This window comes from Hydra vulgaris, chromosome 08 (assembly GCF_038396675.1).
Source record: "Hydra vulgaris chromosome 08, alternate assembly HydraT2T_AEP".
NCBI classification, from domain to species: Eukaryota; Metazoa; Cnidaria; class Hydrozoa; order Anthoathecata; family Hydridae; genus Hydra; species Hydra vulgaris.
This window is the reverse complement of record NC_088927.1, coordinates 7767561-7784695: the sequence shown is the minus strand read 5'-3', so window position 1 is coordinate 7784695 and position 17135 is coordinate 7767561. Positions and strand designations below refer to the sequence as shown.

Sequence of the window (17135 nt, the reverse complement as noted above, 5' to 3'; positions counted from 1 at the left end):
AAAATTATTTCAAAATTCTTTATATTGAGCTAGTTATGACAATTTAAGTCCTAAACCATCCGGAGTTAGGGGTTTTTACGGTATGCCCTAACATAATAAAATATTTTTTGCTATTATTTATTATTTTTTTTCGATATAAAAGTATTATTTTATAAAACGGTATATAATATATAAAACGGTATAATCAAAACGGTATTTTCCTACTTTTTTAATAACTAGCAATATAACAATAAATGATAATAATATTTCATCTAAATTTATAATATACAGGCGGCAGATCACTAAATATTCCTTACAAAAATTTCAACACCTTTTAAAATATAACGATGATTGGGATCTTATAATGCAATCGATAGAGATAAATAATGCCTATGAACTATTTCTTATAATGCAATCGGTAGAGGTTATGAACTATTTCTTAAGTTTTTCTTGTGAGTAATATAAAAAAGCATTTCCTGAAAAAATATTTTATAAATACCAAGTCACATCAAGCTCCTTCGATGCCTAAAAAGTTTATTAAAATCTTCAAAGAAAAATAAAAGTTGTATGAAAACTTCGTAAAAATAAAACGTAATAAACGACAAACTTTATAAAAAAATATTTGAAAAACTAAGCAACAATAAAAAATTTACTATTCAAAGTTGTTATAAAAAACTAACAGAAATGCCAAAAAGACGTGGAGCGCTATTAAAGAAATTATTGGCAGAAAAATAATGGAATAAGTATTCGGTCAAAAAAAATCTCAGTATATGGCAAAATAATATATGACAAGTTAATTGTAGCTGAAAATCTAAACAGATTTTTTCTTATTATTGCTCCAAACTTAGCTGAAAAAAATTCCATAAAGTTCATCATCACATAACTCTAATTTAAAAACATATTGATAAGGTCATGGACGAATCTAAACTAGATATTAATGAGTTGCGATCTGCTCTAGATAATCTTAAAAACAACGCAAGTGTAGGTTTTGATAATATTAGCATAAATGTTGTTAAATCAGTTTTTCATATTATAGAAACCTCTTTACATCACATTTTTAATCTTTCTCTTCAATCTTTTTCAATGTTTTACAGTTACTTAAAAGCTATTTAAGCTACTGTAAACAGTTTGTTTATAGTAATTTAACTGACCCATCCAATCCAATTGAATATATTGATCACTTTTATCTTTGCAGATGACACTAACCTCTTTTTATCTGGTAATAATATTATAACATTATTTCAAAATATAAATATTGAATTAAAAAAAAAGTTCTGAATGGTTTAAAATAAACAAGTTTTCACTTAATGTTCAAAAAACTAATTGGATACTTTTTTATCCAGATTCTAAAAAAAAACATTTGCTTTGCGAATTACCATTTCTTTTCATTGTCAAAACTCTAATAAAAAAGTAATTAGTACAAACTTTTTGGGTATCTATATCAAAAAAAATTAAAATGCTTTAAATAAACGCAGTTTAATTCAATTATATTACTTCTTTATCCATTGTCATGTAAACTATGCAAATATTGCTTGGTATGGTGCTAATAAATTTAAACTTAGGCTACTTTATCGTCAACAAAAGCATATTTCTTGTCTTATTAATTTTAAAGATAGATTTACTCATGTCAAGCCTAATTTATTTGAAATGAAAATTCTTGATATATATCATCTAAATGTTTTTAATTTCCTTTGTTTATGTACAAATGTAAAACTTACTCCAACCCTGTTTCTTTACATAATTTTTAGACCTTAAAAGGTAAAAATAAAAAAAACTTAAGAAATGATAATTTAATTTTTCAGCTATCTTTTCAAGCTAATTTTGGAAAATCAAGCATTTCATTTCGTGGACCTTCTATTTGAAATAAAATAGTTTTCAAACATTTTTGATTTTTCTTTGGAATAGAGTTACCTCTCATTCGAAAAAAAAGGCTTTAGGAAATCATTTTGTCTGTTGATAATATATTTTTGTGTTTTTAAACATTGAATAATTTACTTTTTTTCTTTTTTATGCTGTATTGTAACTGAATACGTATATGAATGCATTTAAATTTTTCTTGTGCTTTATACACTTGACCATGTATGAAGACTTAATAGTCTTCTGCGAGTGCCCGCTTTCTTTTTATTTATTAAATCAAATACTTGTATATTTTTTGCTTATTTATACTTTCTAGTTGTAAAGGGATTTTTTAATATAACGACTTTTATTTATTTTATTTATTTTTTGTTTGTATTTGTATATTTTCTAGTTGTAAAAGGATGTTTTTTATTTGTATAACGACTTTTATACTTTTGACATATCATTTAAGTTTCAAGTTTTTCATCAACTGTTCTCTGTGACAAGACCTAATAGTCTTCTTTGAGTATCCATGTTCTTTATTTACTTTTTATTTATTTAATTTGACTTTAAAAAAAATTACTCTACTGATCACACTTCGATTGAATTAGGAACTCATGTAACCAATGCCTCCAATAATGACCATTTGGAGTCTTTATTGATCTCTCGAACGCCTTTAACACAGTCAACCATGTGAAAAACTTAAACATTATGGAATAAAAAAAAAATTTACTATGGTTTAAAGAATACTTATCAGACAAGAAAAAGAAAAGAAAGCTGGAGTAAAACAGAAAAAAAAATTCAACCGCTTTTTGCAAATAAGTTTGGGTTATCTGGAATAGATATGGAGCGGGCTCATCGAACAGGATTAAAAAGTACGACGCTCCAGAACAATTGTTATTAATTTGCTGAGGTATAAAGACAAAATGAAAGTTCTGAAAGAATCATATAAGCTCAAAGGAACTAACTTGTATGTGAACGAAGACTTTTGCAGTGAAACTGAGGATATAAGAAAGAATTTATTAGCGGAAATGAAGAAAAGGCGATCCAATGGTGAAAATATTTATCTTAGGTATGATAAAGTTATTATTTCAAAAACTATTTACTTATTTTTTATTTTTATTTACTTAATTTAGTAGTAATAAATCAATTCAAAATTAAAAAGTGATATATATTTAAAATGAAAATTTAAAGGTATACATATATATACATTTTTTTTAAATGGCGGAAAATAATATTTTGAATGTTTTTGACATATCTATTAGAGAAAACACGACACTTTTAACAAATAACTTTGCCCCTGACGTGAATTATTTTAATAACTTTTCAATAGATACTATTTATTTTAATATAAGTGATGCCTTAAGTTGTTTAAACTCTCCATTACCCAATTTTTCATTATTATATTTGAACATCAGTAGTATGAGTAAAAATTTTGAATCCCTAAAAATAACTTTAAAAAACTTAAAGTACAATTTTAGTGTAATCTGTCTTACGGAAATTTGATGTCAAAATGATGATAAGTTAAATTCTAATTTTTTTTACCAGGTTATAATTCAATAGACCAACCTAAGAAAAACGGCATTGGCGGGGGTGTATGTATTTTTATTCTTAATTCTTTTACTTTTAGAAAGTTACTCAGTGTCAATGACGCTAATTGTGAGTCGCTAACAATTGAAATTCTTAACCAGAAAACCAAAAATATTTTCATAACTTCTCTTTACAGACCACCTAATGGTAATTTTGAAGCATTTGAAAGACACTTAAAAAATATATTGCCAAAAGTCATTTACTTAATTGTATTTACCAGAACATGTTTACTTAATTCGTGATTTTAACATAAATACTCAAAAAATAATGGTTCCTATGCTAAACGGTTTGTAAATACTCTACTTCAGAACAGTTTAATACCTGTAATTAACATACCAACGTGCGTAACACGCAATACTTCTTCATTTATTGATAACATTATCACTAATATTGCCATGCCTTGCCCAATCAAAAGTGGAATATTAAAAACTGATATCAGCGATCATTTTTCAAATTTTCTTATAAATTACTCTTTAATTCCTGAATCTAAAAATTTATTTGCAACATATGTAAGACAAATAAACAACCAATCTATTATAAAATTTCGAGAATTTTTAACAGAAATTGATTGGAATCTTTTCAGTGCAATGATGCTAATGATGCATACAACTTATTTTTACGGTTGTTTTCTAAACAATACGAAAGAACCTTTCTAAAAATTAAAAAACCAACTAATTCCAAAAACTTTAATATTCCGATTTTTCTTCCCACAGACGATTTTATTACGACGTTTTGCATTGACAGTTTTTTTGTACTGTGCATAACGAAGTCTGTATTTGTTAATAATGTTGCATCCTTTTGTTGTTTGATGGCTAGGGGTCAAGCTTAACACCTCTATAATTTGTTATACTTTACTACCAATGTTAAAACTGGGCACAACATCAAATCTCCAAGTTTTATCTTATAAAAACCCACAAAACAACTACCAAATCATCGTATTGAAAGACTTGTTAGCATTCTGTATTAATCCATGGAAATACATCGATAAAAAACTGTCTGAGATCATTGTAAGTAGCTTTTGCATGACTAATTACAGACAAAGCCAATCCAACAATTGGTTTGCACATTGTTGTTATTTTCATCTTTTCTCGCTGAAGCAAGCACCTGCTGTTTTTAGAATTAGTAACAGGATTGTGCTACTGGTTTGTTTTGGAGGATGATAAAATTTTAAAAAGTTTTTTACAATCATGTCTTAAAAGTGTCTTTCAGTTGTTATTTAACTACAATCTACCATTTTTATTGTAATTTTTAAGCAGTGAAGTAAATCTGGTTGATTATTGTCATAATAAGCATCTAGAGGGGGTCTCGATAGGTAGGTGATTTGGGTTAAAAATTTTTTATTTATTAATTATATAATATTTGATGTGCAACACTCGCATTTTAAGAAAAAACTACTTAAATATAGACTTTGAATTATCTAAATTCAGAATCTATGTTGAATTTTGATTTAAAAACAACTAAATTATTTTTTTGGAAAAATTCAAAATATTTCTTAAAATATTAGGGGACATACCTCTTAATATTAAAGAAAAAACATACGGATTTTAATAAAGTAGAGTATAGTCTCTATCTCTTTTAAAAGTTATTAAACTAAATTATCACCATAAATTTGAAAATATAGCTCTTTTTTTATTTTGAATTATTTTGGAAAAATATATATATCGAATTACGTTCAGTTTATAACCTAAAACAGAAAACTTTGTCATTTTTATTATTATATTTTAATCATTTCTTTTTTTCTTTTTTAAATTATGTTACTTTTATTGTTTCTCAGCGTCTTAAAATTATCTTTTTTTTTTTAATGCTGTTGCTTACATATTACAGATATTGATTTGCGTTACTATTGGAGCTTGGTGATAAGGTTAATTTAATCCTTCTTCTTGCTCTAGCGAATTGTACTTTAATTCAATTGTCCTAATAGTTATAGTGTTTTTATTAAATTTACAAACAAAAACTAAAGATTGAAAACTTAAATTGAATGAAAAGACATAAAGATTTTAACATTTTTACTCGACTAAATCGACTTTTTGTCGATAAGTAGGAAGTCCAAGTCGATTAAATCGGCTATTATATTTTTCAATGTGTAAAAATTTTGACTTTCGACTAGTCAATTTTTAGTCAATTTAGTTGAAGTCGATAACAACACTACTATTTAGTAAACTTCAAAAGTTAAAAAAACACAATCTAAAATTTATGCAGAATTTATGCAAAAAAAAGCGGATAGTCCAAAAATGTGTCTGGCAAAAAAGCTGATAGTTCAATTTTGTTTTACTCGGATATTTCTGATAAACCTATTTTGTTTTGCACGGAAATTTAAAATAAATCAACTTTATTTTTAGTCGAGATTGCAGATCGATTTTGCGCCGAGCCATCGATTACTAGTAATTACCCGTTATCTTAAGTTTTCAAACATAACGGTAAATTAAAGTTTTCGTGTATTAAAACGAGTAAGCATTGCTTTGTTTTATATTTGATTCGTATGAAAAAAACAAAACCCTTTTGTTTTTTCATACAGATTACACATTGAACATAACAGTAACTACCCGTTATGTTCAATGTATAATTTGTATAAAAAACATAACGGCAAATACTAATATGTTTTTTTCATACGAAACATACAGAACATAATATATTATAAAGTAAATTGTTATCATGAGAACCGAAAATTCTTATATCGTTTTATTTATTACATAAATAATACATTTTTTAATTCCTTAGGGAACCATTTTTATTGGTTCATCTATAAATTAGACTTGAAACATTTATATATATATATATATATATATATATATATATATATATATATATATATATATATATATATATATATATGTTAGCAAAACCTTATGAAGCAAAACATAACCATAATTAAGAAATACTTAAACTGTATTAAATTAATAAATTTTAAACCATAAAACAGTTTTAATCTTTCATTTAAAATACATACAATTTATAGAATTTAAGCATATATTTATCATTAATAACTGATACAAACTTTCTCTATTTACTTGAAAATGCGCTATTATAAATTAAAAAATAAAAAAACTAAATTCAAAAAATCTACTTACTTGAAAACTGAAACGCTAATATAAATTAAAAAATTATTTAATTCAATTTAAAAAAATACTTTACGGAGCTCTCTTAATATTAAATGAAGATTCGCCTTTTTATCAACAGATTAAAAAAACTTATAAATATAAATGTAAAATAAAGTTACATTTAACTAATTAAACAACTTATTTTCTGTTTTGTTAAACAGATTGCGATATTACGTTTTGTTCTTATTGTATCTGGATGGTTGATACCTAAAATTTCAGTTTGTATTTTCTCAACAGAATAATAAATTTCTAAAGCTTCGATATATTTTCCCATATCGTGCAAACAGACTGCGATATTATGTTTTGTTGTTATTGTATCTGGATGGTTGATACCTAAAATTTCAGTTTGTATTTTCTCAACAGAATAATAAATTTCTAAAGCTTCGTTATATTTTCCCATATCGTACAAACAGATTGCGATACTATGTTTTATTCTTAATGTATCTGGATGGTTGATACCTAAAATTTCAGTTCGCATTTTCTCAACAGAATAATAAATATCTAAAGCTTCGTTATAATTTCCCATATTCTTCAAACACCTTGCGATATTATGTTTTGTTCTTATTGTATCTGGATGGTTGATACCTAAAATTTCAGTTTGTATTTTCTCAACAGAATAATAAATATCTAAAGCTTCGTTATAATTTCCCATATTCTTCAAACACCTTGCGATATTATGTTTTGTTCTTATTGTATCTGGATGGTTGATACCTAAAATTTCAGTTTGTATTTTCTCAACAGAATAATAAATTTCTAAAGCTTCGATATATTTTCCCATATCGCACAAACAGATTGCGATATTATGTTTTGTTGTCATTGTATCCGGATGGTTGATACCTAAAATTTCAGTTTGTATTTTCTCAACAGAATAATAAATTTCTAAAGTTTCGTTATATTTTCCCATATTCTTCAAACAGATTGCGATATTATGTTTTGTTATCATTGTATCCGGATGGTTGATACCTAAAATTTCAGTTTGTATTTTCTCAACAGAATAATAAATTTCTAAAGCTTCGTTATATTTTCCCATATTCTTCAAACAGCTTGCGATATTATGTTTTGTATCAAGCGTGAGTTTATTATTTTCACCATAAGTTTTTGTATTAAAACTTTGAATAGCTTTTAATATTTCGATTGCTTCATTAAATAAACCTTTACATACTAATAACTTTTTGATAGAAGTTGTCACATGATGGAAGTTTTTTGACATTTTTTTTCCGTTAATACGAAACATATAGAGAAAATGAAAAACGAAATGATTTCCGAATTCCACGTGATCCTTAATTTGGTTTAACTCAAATTTAAAATAATTTTCTATTAGATCAAGGTACGTATTTGTACTTGAATTTTTAATTTGAAAATATTTACACGTCAACTGTGTCAGTTCATGCATCGAATATTTGTTATCATCGAAACAATTTAGTAAGGAATAACTCATTAGTAACCCAACGATTTCATCTATTAAATGTTCTTCTTTTATTTTCATTTGATGTAAGATTTGGATTATAAATTCTTTACTTATATTTGTACCATCGCAATGAGATAAACAGTTAAGTATTTCTAATGGAATAAGTTTAGTTTTTTTTAATTTGTATAAAACTATATTGGTTGCTTTTATTGCAGACTTTGATTCATCTTCAGAAGGAAAGTTATCAGTGTCTAATATTTCTAAGGGTTTCTGTCTATATCGATCTATATATTTTTCTATCGATACGTTATGTATATTAATATATTTTATTGCCTGCGTTATAGCAAATGGATGATAACCAAGTTCTTTAATTAAGTTTTTTATGTTTTCATCCGTGTATTCTTTAATATTATTTTTCACATAAGCGAATGCATCTTCAGATGAAAAAACATCGACAAACATTTTATTTACATTGCTTGACCACGTTCTCCATTGCGAGGTAATTAAAGTATATGAGTTCACTTTCCTTGAAATGTACATATTCAAACCTTTAACACTTTCATCGTCAACATTGTCAAAAATGTACAAAGTTTTTTCATTTAAGTAATAGTTGTGAATTTTTTCAACAGTTACTTCTATATTAAAATATTCACCTATCGAATCATGAACAACAAATCCTAACATTTGACAACGATTTCTTATAGAAGTTTGTAATTTTCCAAATGCTGCGTCTATCCAGACAATGTTTTTATAGAAGTCAGAATAAATTTCAGAGTATTTTTTGGCAATTTTTGTCTTTCCGACACCTGACATTCCATATAGTACTAAAGCCGACTTTTGTGTGCCTTGTGAAAAATGACGATGAATTTCGTGAAGAAGTTTGTCGCGTTGAACACCTAATATTGAACGTATAATTGAACCTGTCATTTCGAAAAGTCCAAAACTTTTAGCAGTTAGTTCATAAGTTTGAATTAAAAATTTCTGTATGATTTATGTTTTTTTTATAAAAAATAAAAAATACATAAGTTATATACGTTCTTTAATTATCTACTTCTATGTTTAATTTCTTTAGCAACCTAGACATAATTTTAATAAAAATTATATTTTTGTTGATTTTGAAAAGTTTTAGTAAATGGACTTGTGCCCTTTTCGAAATGACAGGTTCAATTAATATTATGAATAATCATTTTATTATCTTAATAAACGGTAATATCATTTTAGTTAATGATTGAATTTTTTCAAATGCAACGCGTTGTTTTTTAAAACTCTATAAATAAAAAATGTAAAATACAATAAAACTATATTAGTTAAAAAAAAAATAGTTTAAATCAAAGTTTGATGTAAAAATACTATAACAACTTTATATATTTATAAAATATAAACCTAATAAACCAAACTTTATATAAAGTTCTTAAAATCACGATACTTCGTAAAACAGAAATTAATTATTCTTACTCAAGAGAATACATTTAAAAGTACTTAAAACTTAAAAACGAAAAAAAGTTTATTTTAATCTATGACATTTATTTTAATAACATATTAAGATAAAATCTTTCCTACTAATGCGTATTTTAAAATTTTGATTTTTTTACGTTTTCTTTTTTATAAATATATATTTTGTAAACTATACTTTATTTTGATGCAAGTTGCATCATGCAAACAAGCTAGTAAAAACATGTCAAAAAAAATTAGTTGATTTTATTTTAACTGAGTTGAAAAAAGTCAACTAAGATTAAAAAGGATTTTCTTTCTTTTTAAAGACAAATGAAGTTGTATTTTCTTAATTCCTGGCATATTATAATTGCTATAACATACTTTTATTTATATTCTTCTATATCTTTTATATATATATATATATACATATATATATATATATATAAATTTGTAAAAAACACTTATCTAACTTTTTCTTCAACTTGAAGTTTCATCTTTGCTAGATCATCAGGAAGAGTCATCGAAAAACTCTTTGTGTTTTTTACTAATTTATTATTGCTCTGTTCTTTAAGAACATTGAGCACTCTATTTGTAAAATACACTAACATAATATATATATATATATATATATATATATATATATATATATATATATATATATATATATTAGCTAATAATATATATATATATATTATATATATATATAATATATATATAATATATATATATTAGCTAATATAATTGCTCTGTTCTTTTAAGAACATTGAGCACTCTATTGTGTAGAATACTTTTTAAAGTTGTTTATATATATATATATATATATATATATATATATATATATATATATATATATATATATATATATATATATATATATATATATGTATATATATATATATATATATATATATATATATATATATATATATATATCAGGCCCGGATTAACCATTAGGAAAACAAGGCATTTGCCTTGGGCACCAAGCGTTTGGGGGCACCGTAAGTCCTCAAGAAATATTTTTTTTAAACAAATTTAAGTCCAGAAACAAATAAAAATAGAACAAGTGCTATGAAAATGAAGAAAATAAAATTTTAAAATTAAAATAAAAATTTACATTCAAGTTTGGTAAAATCTTGAATGCTTAAAAATTAAGCTATGAATGAGCCGGTTTTTTTATTTAGCTTTTTTTTAAACTAATAATTTTTTTCGCGCTTTAACGACTTTTATTTTGCGCTATAATGACTTTACTTGAGGATATTTTTTTATTAACAAGGTGAAACTATTATTAAAGCTGTTTTATCATTTGTTTTAACATTTTTATTGATTCTGATATTTAGGAATTATTTATAGGAGCTTACACCATAAGTTTGTTATTTTTAGCCTTATTTTGCATAATTTTTTAATTTTTATGTAATTTACATTTTCGTTTTATATCATTTAATCATTTTTATTTACATCTTTTCGCATACTTTTTTCAATTTCAGATCCCAAAATGAAACGTGTTCAGTTAAGTGTAGAAAATTAACAAGTTATTTAATTTTAGATCAGCAACAGATTTTACTGACACTATCAGCCCTCTTGAAAAGTCTACTATAGGCTGTTCTGCAAATCTAGACACTGCTAAATCTAGACTAGAGCTTGATAATGAAAATTGTTGTAAGTGTAACCCTCTTCAATCTGCTGAAGATGATGATAAAAATGCAGATGATGAAAATGAAAATGATAAGATTAATCAATCAATCATGGAGAATTATACCAAGTAATAGTTAGAGACAATATTGAGAGTGCTTTTTCAAATGTTGAAATCGCTTTCCGCATTTAACATTAATGGTTACTAACTGTTCAACTGAGCGTTATTTTTCTCAGTTGAAACGTACGAAAAATCCAAATAGATCAACAATGAAACAAAAAAGGCTCGATTCCTTATCTCTGCTTATGATTGAGGCAGATATGTTGCGCAAAATTAACTTTGACGATATACTCAAAGACTTTGGTAGATGTAAATCTAGAAAAAAAACTTTAAAATGCAAATGACAAAATCTTTTTGATTTTTTCTTCTAATAAAAAATACAGTTTGTCTATTATTATTTCAAAATTTATTAGCTTTTAATTTTAATACAGAAATACTTTATTGTAGGTTTTATATGAGTGATAGTAGTACAAACTACAAACATATTTGTTAACAACCGTTTTGTTTGCATAATATTGAACATACCAACGGTCACAGTCAGCGAAAAATTTGGGGCCCCGGGCAGAAGGGGGCATCGATGTGGGTTTATGCTTTGGGCACTAAAAAGGCTTAATTCGGCCCTAAAATATATATGTCTTATATATATATATATATATATTATATATATATATATATATATATATATATATATATATATATATATATATATATATATATATATATATATATATATATATATATATATATATATATATATATATATAAGATATATATAATATATCGTAAAAATAGCTTTAAAAGTTTTAAACGAGTAAAACGCGATGCAGTAGTTCTAAAAAGACCTCCTCGAAATACTTTTCCCAAGAAACCTGTATAATAATATGTTTCCTAAATCGGCTTTTCACAAAATATCTTGCAATCGAAAAAAGATGAGTTGAAATTGCCTCGTAGGGAGTGCAAGTTCAAATTACTTCTTTGCTTTTTAGGCACACATTTTGGAAGCAAGCAAGCTTGTGGAACTGATAATCACTTGCATCTTTTAAGTTGGAATGGTTGTATTATCGGAAACTAGAAAAAGCTACCTGACAAAGTAAAAAGCCACAAAAATAATCTCAAATATCAAGACCATTACTATGAGCGGAAAACAGCTTTAGAAAATTTCGCAATTTAGTGTGGGATCAATTCAAGTCTTGAAAAGTCAATATGAGATGAGGCAGCCAGATGACGTGAACATCTACGGTGCATCTTAGATGTAACTCTTTTCTTACCATCTCGCAACCTTAGTTTCAATGTATAGCGCATATGAGACGTATCAAAGTCGTTTTTTGAATGTTTAGGACGTCTTGTAAACATTCCAAAGACGTCTTTCTTAGGTCCCGTGCCCACTGGGAGGTTTATGAACGTTAGCTATTATACTTATATTTACTTTTTTTTTTATATATTACAACTAAACAAAAAATTGTGATTGATGCGTATAATTATAATCCTTGTCTCATCCTCATCAAAAAAGATTGCTGATAATAATAAAACATTTCTTGCCGCGCAAGAGCTACTTGCAAAACACAACAAAAATATTCAGTTACACCTTGAAGAAATTTCCCGCTTCAAACAAGAAGTTGAAAGAAAAAGTCCATCATTTTAATTAGAGTTCTCAAATTGAGTTTATCAAAGAGTGTAGAATAATCTTCCTTGGTACCATTATTAAAGAGGTTAATGCGGCCATTTACTATTCCATTCTCGTTGATGGACCTCCTGACATCTCTCATACTGAGCAAATCACCTTTGTTTTTTGGTTTATCTACTATGGTGTTAATAAAAGATGGGTAGTTAAAGGGCGTTTTTCAAGGTAAAAAATCTCAACAAAAAAAAAAAAAAGAAAGGTGCAAATATTCTTAAGTTTATTATGGACGTCTTGGATCAAAATGAAATCAGTTTAAAAAAATACTCTCATACTGTGCAAATCACCTTTGTTTTTAGATTTATCTACTATGGTGTTGATAAAAGAATGGTAGTTAAAGAGCATTTTCTCAAGGTAAAAAATCTCAAAAAAAGAAAAAAGAAAGGTGCGGACATTCTTAAGTTAATTATAGACGTCTTGGATCAAAATGATATTAGTTTAAAGAAATGCCGAGGTCAAGGGTATGACAACAGAGCTAAAATAAACTAGTTTGTACAAATGAGTACAAGCCATCAGACTTATAAAGAATCCTCAAGCTCGTAATCTTAATACTGCTGGTATTCATCCCGCTGAATCTTTTTTTTAATTGAAGAACTATTTTAGTCGGGTTTAATTACTTTATAATCTTTTTATTGGAAGCGCTATTCGAAAGAAAAACTTTACAGAGACAAATAAGTTGTCTCTTTATCAAACCTTGCAAACCCGATTGGAGTACACGCTTTGAGGCTGTGAAGCTGTTGGTTAAACAACCCAGTGAAACTCTTATATTATTGCAAAAGCTGTTTTGAAAAAATTGTGACTTTGATCAAACTGCTAATCTAATAATCTCTGGAGAAATGGATTCAGTCATTTGAATTTATTATCGTTACAACGTTTTTGTTAACAGCTCTTTAAACAATAAACCATGTCAGTGTATCACATTAATGAGAAAACTCCTTAGTTAACGAGATGCTTACAAAGACTCTTATTAAGGATCTCATCAGACTTGAATCATGGCTCAAATTTATTAGTGAAGCACATTTGTTTTCCTCCGGTCTTGCAAGTTATGTCTTTTAATCAGACTTTGCTTAGAAGAGGACAAAGAAAAGAAAGACCTTTTTTGGAAGAAGCCAAGATACAAAGTTCATTTCTAGGAAAATAAAGAGAAGCAGTTTGTGGTAAACGTATTCGATACCGCTTTTCATACTTTTATATTAAAAAAAGTATAGATTGCAAATATAAGTTAACAATGTGGATGAAAAAACTTATTTGAGAGATTCTTCTTTTGGATTATCTGAAGTGCGCCAATCTTTTCGGTCTGAAAGAAGTATTTACTTAGATAAAACTGTTAAATGAGATCTACCAGAAAGGAACTGCGATTCCTGCTTCTGTCGCTGAAGGAGAGCGATCTTTCAGTATGCTTGGTCTAGTAAAAACAGCGCAAGATCTACAATGGGTCAAAAATTGACTTACTAATTTTCTAGTTATATGTGTGTTTTTTATTTTGTTATTAGTTTATTTAAAAAATTAGAAACTTTCTTGACTGTAGAAGTCCCCTAGGGCCTGAATTTTCAAAGTTCCCAAGAATCAATGAATTCAATACTGGTAATCCTTATTGCAATAATGGAATATGATGGAACGCTAGCAAAGTTTTGATCCCAGGAGTCATTCAGATTCACGGCGGGCCTGTACATGAGTATTTCTTTATTTAAATCAATTACAATGACTATAAAAAAATGTGGAAGTGCTAGGTGTAGAGGAAGTGCATTTGTGTTCTGACTTCTATAAAAAAGATCAAACTTGATCTAAATAAGTTTTTTGTATTAAAACACTGCCTAACATTTTTTTTAAAGCATAACCACCGGTATTAGAAGTCTTAATCTATGCACAAAAAAGTTATCGACAGTTATCATGGGACAAATGCATAAAACCCGCGATTGAAATGTTTTATTTGGAAGCTTTGGAGTGCAGGAACAAGAAGCTTAAAAAATTCTTGACTTAGGTTGTTTCCACAAAGACCACAAACATAAACTATTTCGACAAGGTTTCTTAAATCCAAGTTTCATCCCACTAGGAAGTGTTTTGTTCTGAGAAGTTTGATGAAAAAAAAGGTCAAAGCTTCCACAGTTTAATTGACAAAAAGTCTTCTTCTTTTGAAAGATTGATTTACAAAACTGTAAAAAAGTTATATAGCTTATTTATTTATTCTAATTATATAGCTTATTTATTTGTATTCAAAAAAGAAAAACTTTTGAAAGTTTTTATACTGCTATAAAAGTTAATGTTAAATGTTAATTAATTAAACCATCATACTTATTGTGTACACATTCAAATAAATACCTGTCAATAAATTTTTTTAATGATATGCTGCATATAAAGAACGTCTAATATGACCCCTAAATGTGAATTTTCAGTTTTCTATATAAATACTATTGTTAATATTTTAATGCTTTTAAATTTTTTTAATTTTCCTCAACTAAATTTTTGCGATATACACTATATGTTAAATAAATAATGTAATTATTGAAATTTGGAAAAAAAATTCGGCGTGTAAATGAAAAGTTACCTTTAAAAAAGTCAAATTCATGACAACGTTCCTGATTTGATTCCATTTTTGACATGAAGTGGTGCTAAAAAATAATGCAAATTTCTTGTAAGTTTTAAATGTATAATTTATTAACTATTGCTTTTACGAGCATACTACTACTACTTCTATTACTACTACTACTACTACTACTACTACTACTACTACTACTACTACTACTACTACTACTACTACTACTACTACTACTACTACTACTACTACTACTACTACTACTACTACTACTACTACTACTACTACTACTACTACTACTACTACTACTACTACTACTACTACTACTACTACTACTACTACTACTACTGCTGTTTGTATGGTTGTTAAGAATCATGGTGAAGCGTTATTTCATTTTGAAAAGCTTTGATAAAAGTTCTGTGGTTTATGATTTTAGAAGTTCCTGAATTTAAAAATTAGAGTATTTTAGAATTTATCCTCGCAGTTGGAAATACGACATCATCTTTGACACAAACAGCTACCATTTTAGTTGGCGGAAAATATTTCGCAAGATAATTTTGTTGTTCTAAGTCAACTCTGGTGTCTAAGATGGTTTTGTTGTTTTGAAAGCACAAGTCAAACAACTTGTGTTTTCTAAACAAAAAAAACAGAGCTCAATGTCATGTGAAAAATTTCCTGCATCTTGCCAGAGGGAAAATATTTTTAAGCATCTAAAGAATTTTAATCATCTATAGCCTCAAGAGAAAATATTGTAGACAATTTTTTTTTTTTTTTTTTTTTTGTAATTTATTTCGTCACTATTTATTATACATACAATTAACTTTAATAACTTGATAAATACAAGTATATTTATATGTACACATTTAAAAATAAGATAAGAAATTAAAATAATGACGGAAGCAAGTACCCGAGCAGCCTGTTTCGTTGGGCCCATGTTGTTTTGCGTTAGTTGGCGCAACTACATTGGATTTGCTGTTAGGCCGAGGTTGTTTTGCGTTAGTTGGCACAACTACATTGGATTTGTTGTTGGGCCAACGTTGTTTTGCGTCAGTTGGCGCAACTACATTGGATTTGCTGTTGGGCCAACGTTGTTTTGCGTTAGTTGGCGCAACTACATTGGATTTGTTGTTGAGCCAACGTTGTTTTGCGTTAGTTGGCGCAACTACATTGGATTTGTTGTTGGGCCAACGTTGTTTTGCGTCAGTTGGCGCAACTGCGTTTGATTTGCTGTAGGCCCAACCATATTTTGCATTTGTTGGCGCAAATGCACTCGATTTATGGTTGGACCAACCATTTTTTGCGTTAGTCGGCACAAATGCATTCGATTTACTGTTAGACCAACCATAATTTTCGTTAGTTGGCATCTAACGCAATTGGCGCAACTGTGTTAGATTCGCTATTGGACTTATCGCAAAAAGCGTTAGTTGGCTTTGATAAACTGCTTTGTATTTGCTGTAGGGACAACTCTATATTACTATAGTTAGTTCAACTGCGTTAATACAGTTGCACTAACTATATATAACTAAATTGATACTATATTTGCAGTTGGACCAACAGATGTAATCATTCTTCCTAGAAAAGTAATAAAAAAGGTGTGGTTAGCAGTGGTAGTCATAATTATAAATACCACGGATTACCACAGTGCACTGCTGTTGTAATTACTTTTAAATAATTTATTTTAGGTTGTAAACTAAATTTTTTATTAGAAAATTATAAATAAAAACTAAATGAACTTTAAAATTTATTTGGTTATTTTCACATTTATCAAAACTTTCACATTTACATTTTATGTGCTCTGTTACAAAGTATTATGCGAGGATTAAACATTCAAAACCTATGAGCAAATGGAATGCAAGCCGACTGACCTTCTTTATACCACAATCCAACAC

At 27.2% G+C, this 17135-nt stretch overlaps 1 protein-coding gene across 1 annotated transcript; it reads right to left on the bottom strand.

The window, feature by feature from the left end:
• Window positions 1-1121: 1121 nt before the first annotated feature.
• LOC136082965 (uncharacterized) lies at window positions 1122-16610 on the bottom strand. The gene is made up of 6 exons (XM_065802381.1): window positions 16209-16610; window positions 15259-15322; window positions 7467-8807; window positions 6678-7214; window positions 6474-6488; window positions 1122-1195 (listed from the first exon to the last, which is right to left on the bottom strand). The coding sequence occupies exons 1-6, from the start codon at window positions 16608-16610 to the stop codon at window positions 1122-1124; spliced, it is 2433 nt and encodes an 810-aa protein (XP_065658453.1).
• Between the last annotated feature and the right edge of the window lie 525 nt (window positions 16611-17135).

Excerpts from the sequence above, each read along its gene's own strand:
- LOC136082965 (XM_065802381.1), bottom strand. The coding sequence starts at position 16,610 with ATGCCAACTAACGAAAATTATGGTTGGTCTAACAGTAAATCGAATGCA. Across the intron at positions 15,323-16,208 it reads GGCCTAACAGCAAATCCAAT|CACCACTTCATGTCAAAAAT; the intron begins GTAGTTGCGCCA and ends ATTATTTTTTAG. Across the intron at positions 8,808-15,258 it reads TGAATTTGACTTTTTTAAAG|GTGTTCAACGCGACAAACTT; the intron begins GTAACTTTTCAT and ends GTTCAATATTAG.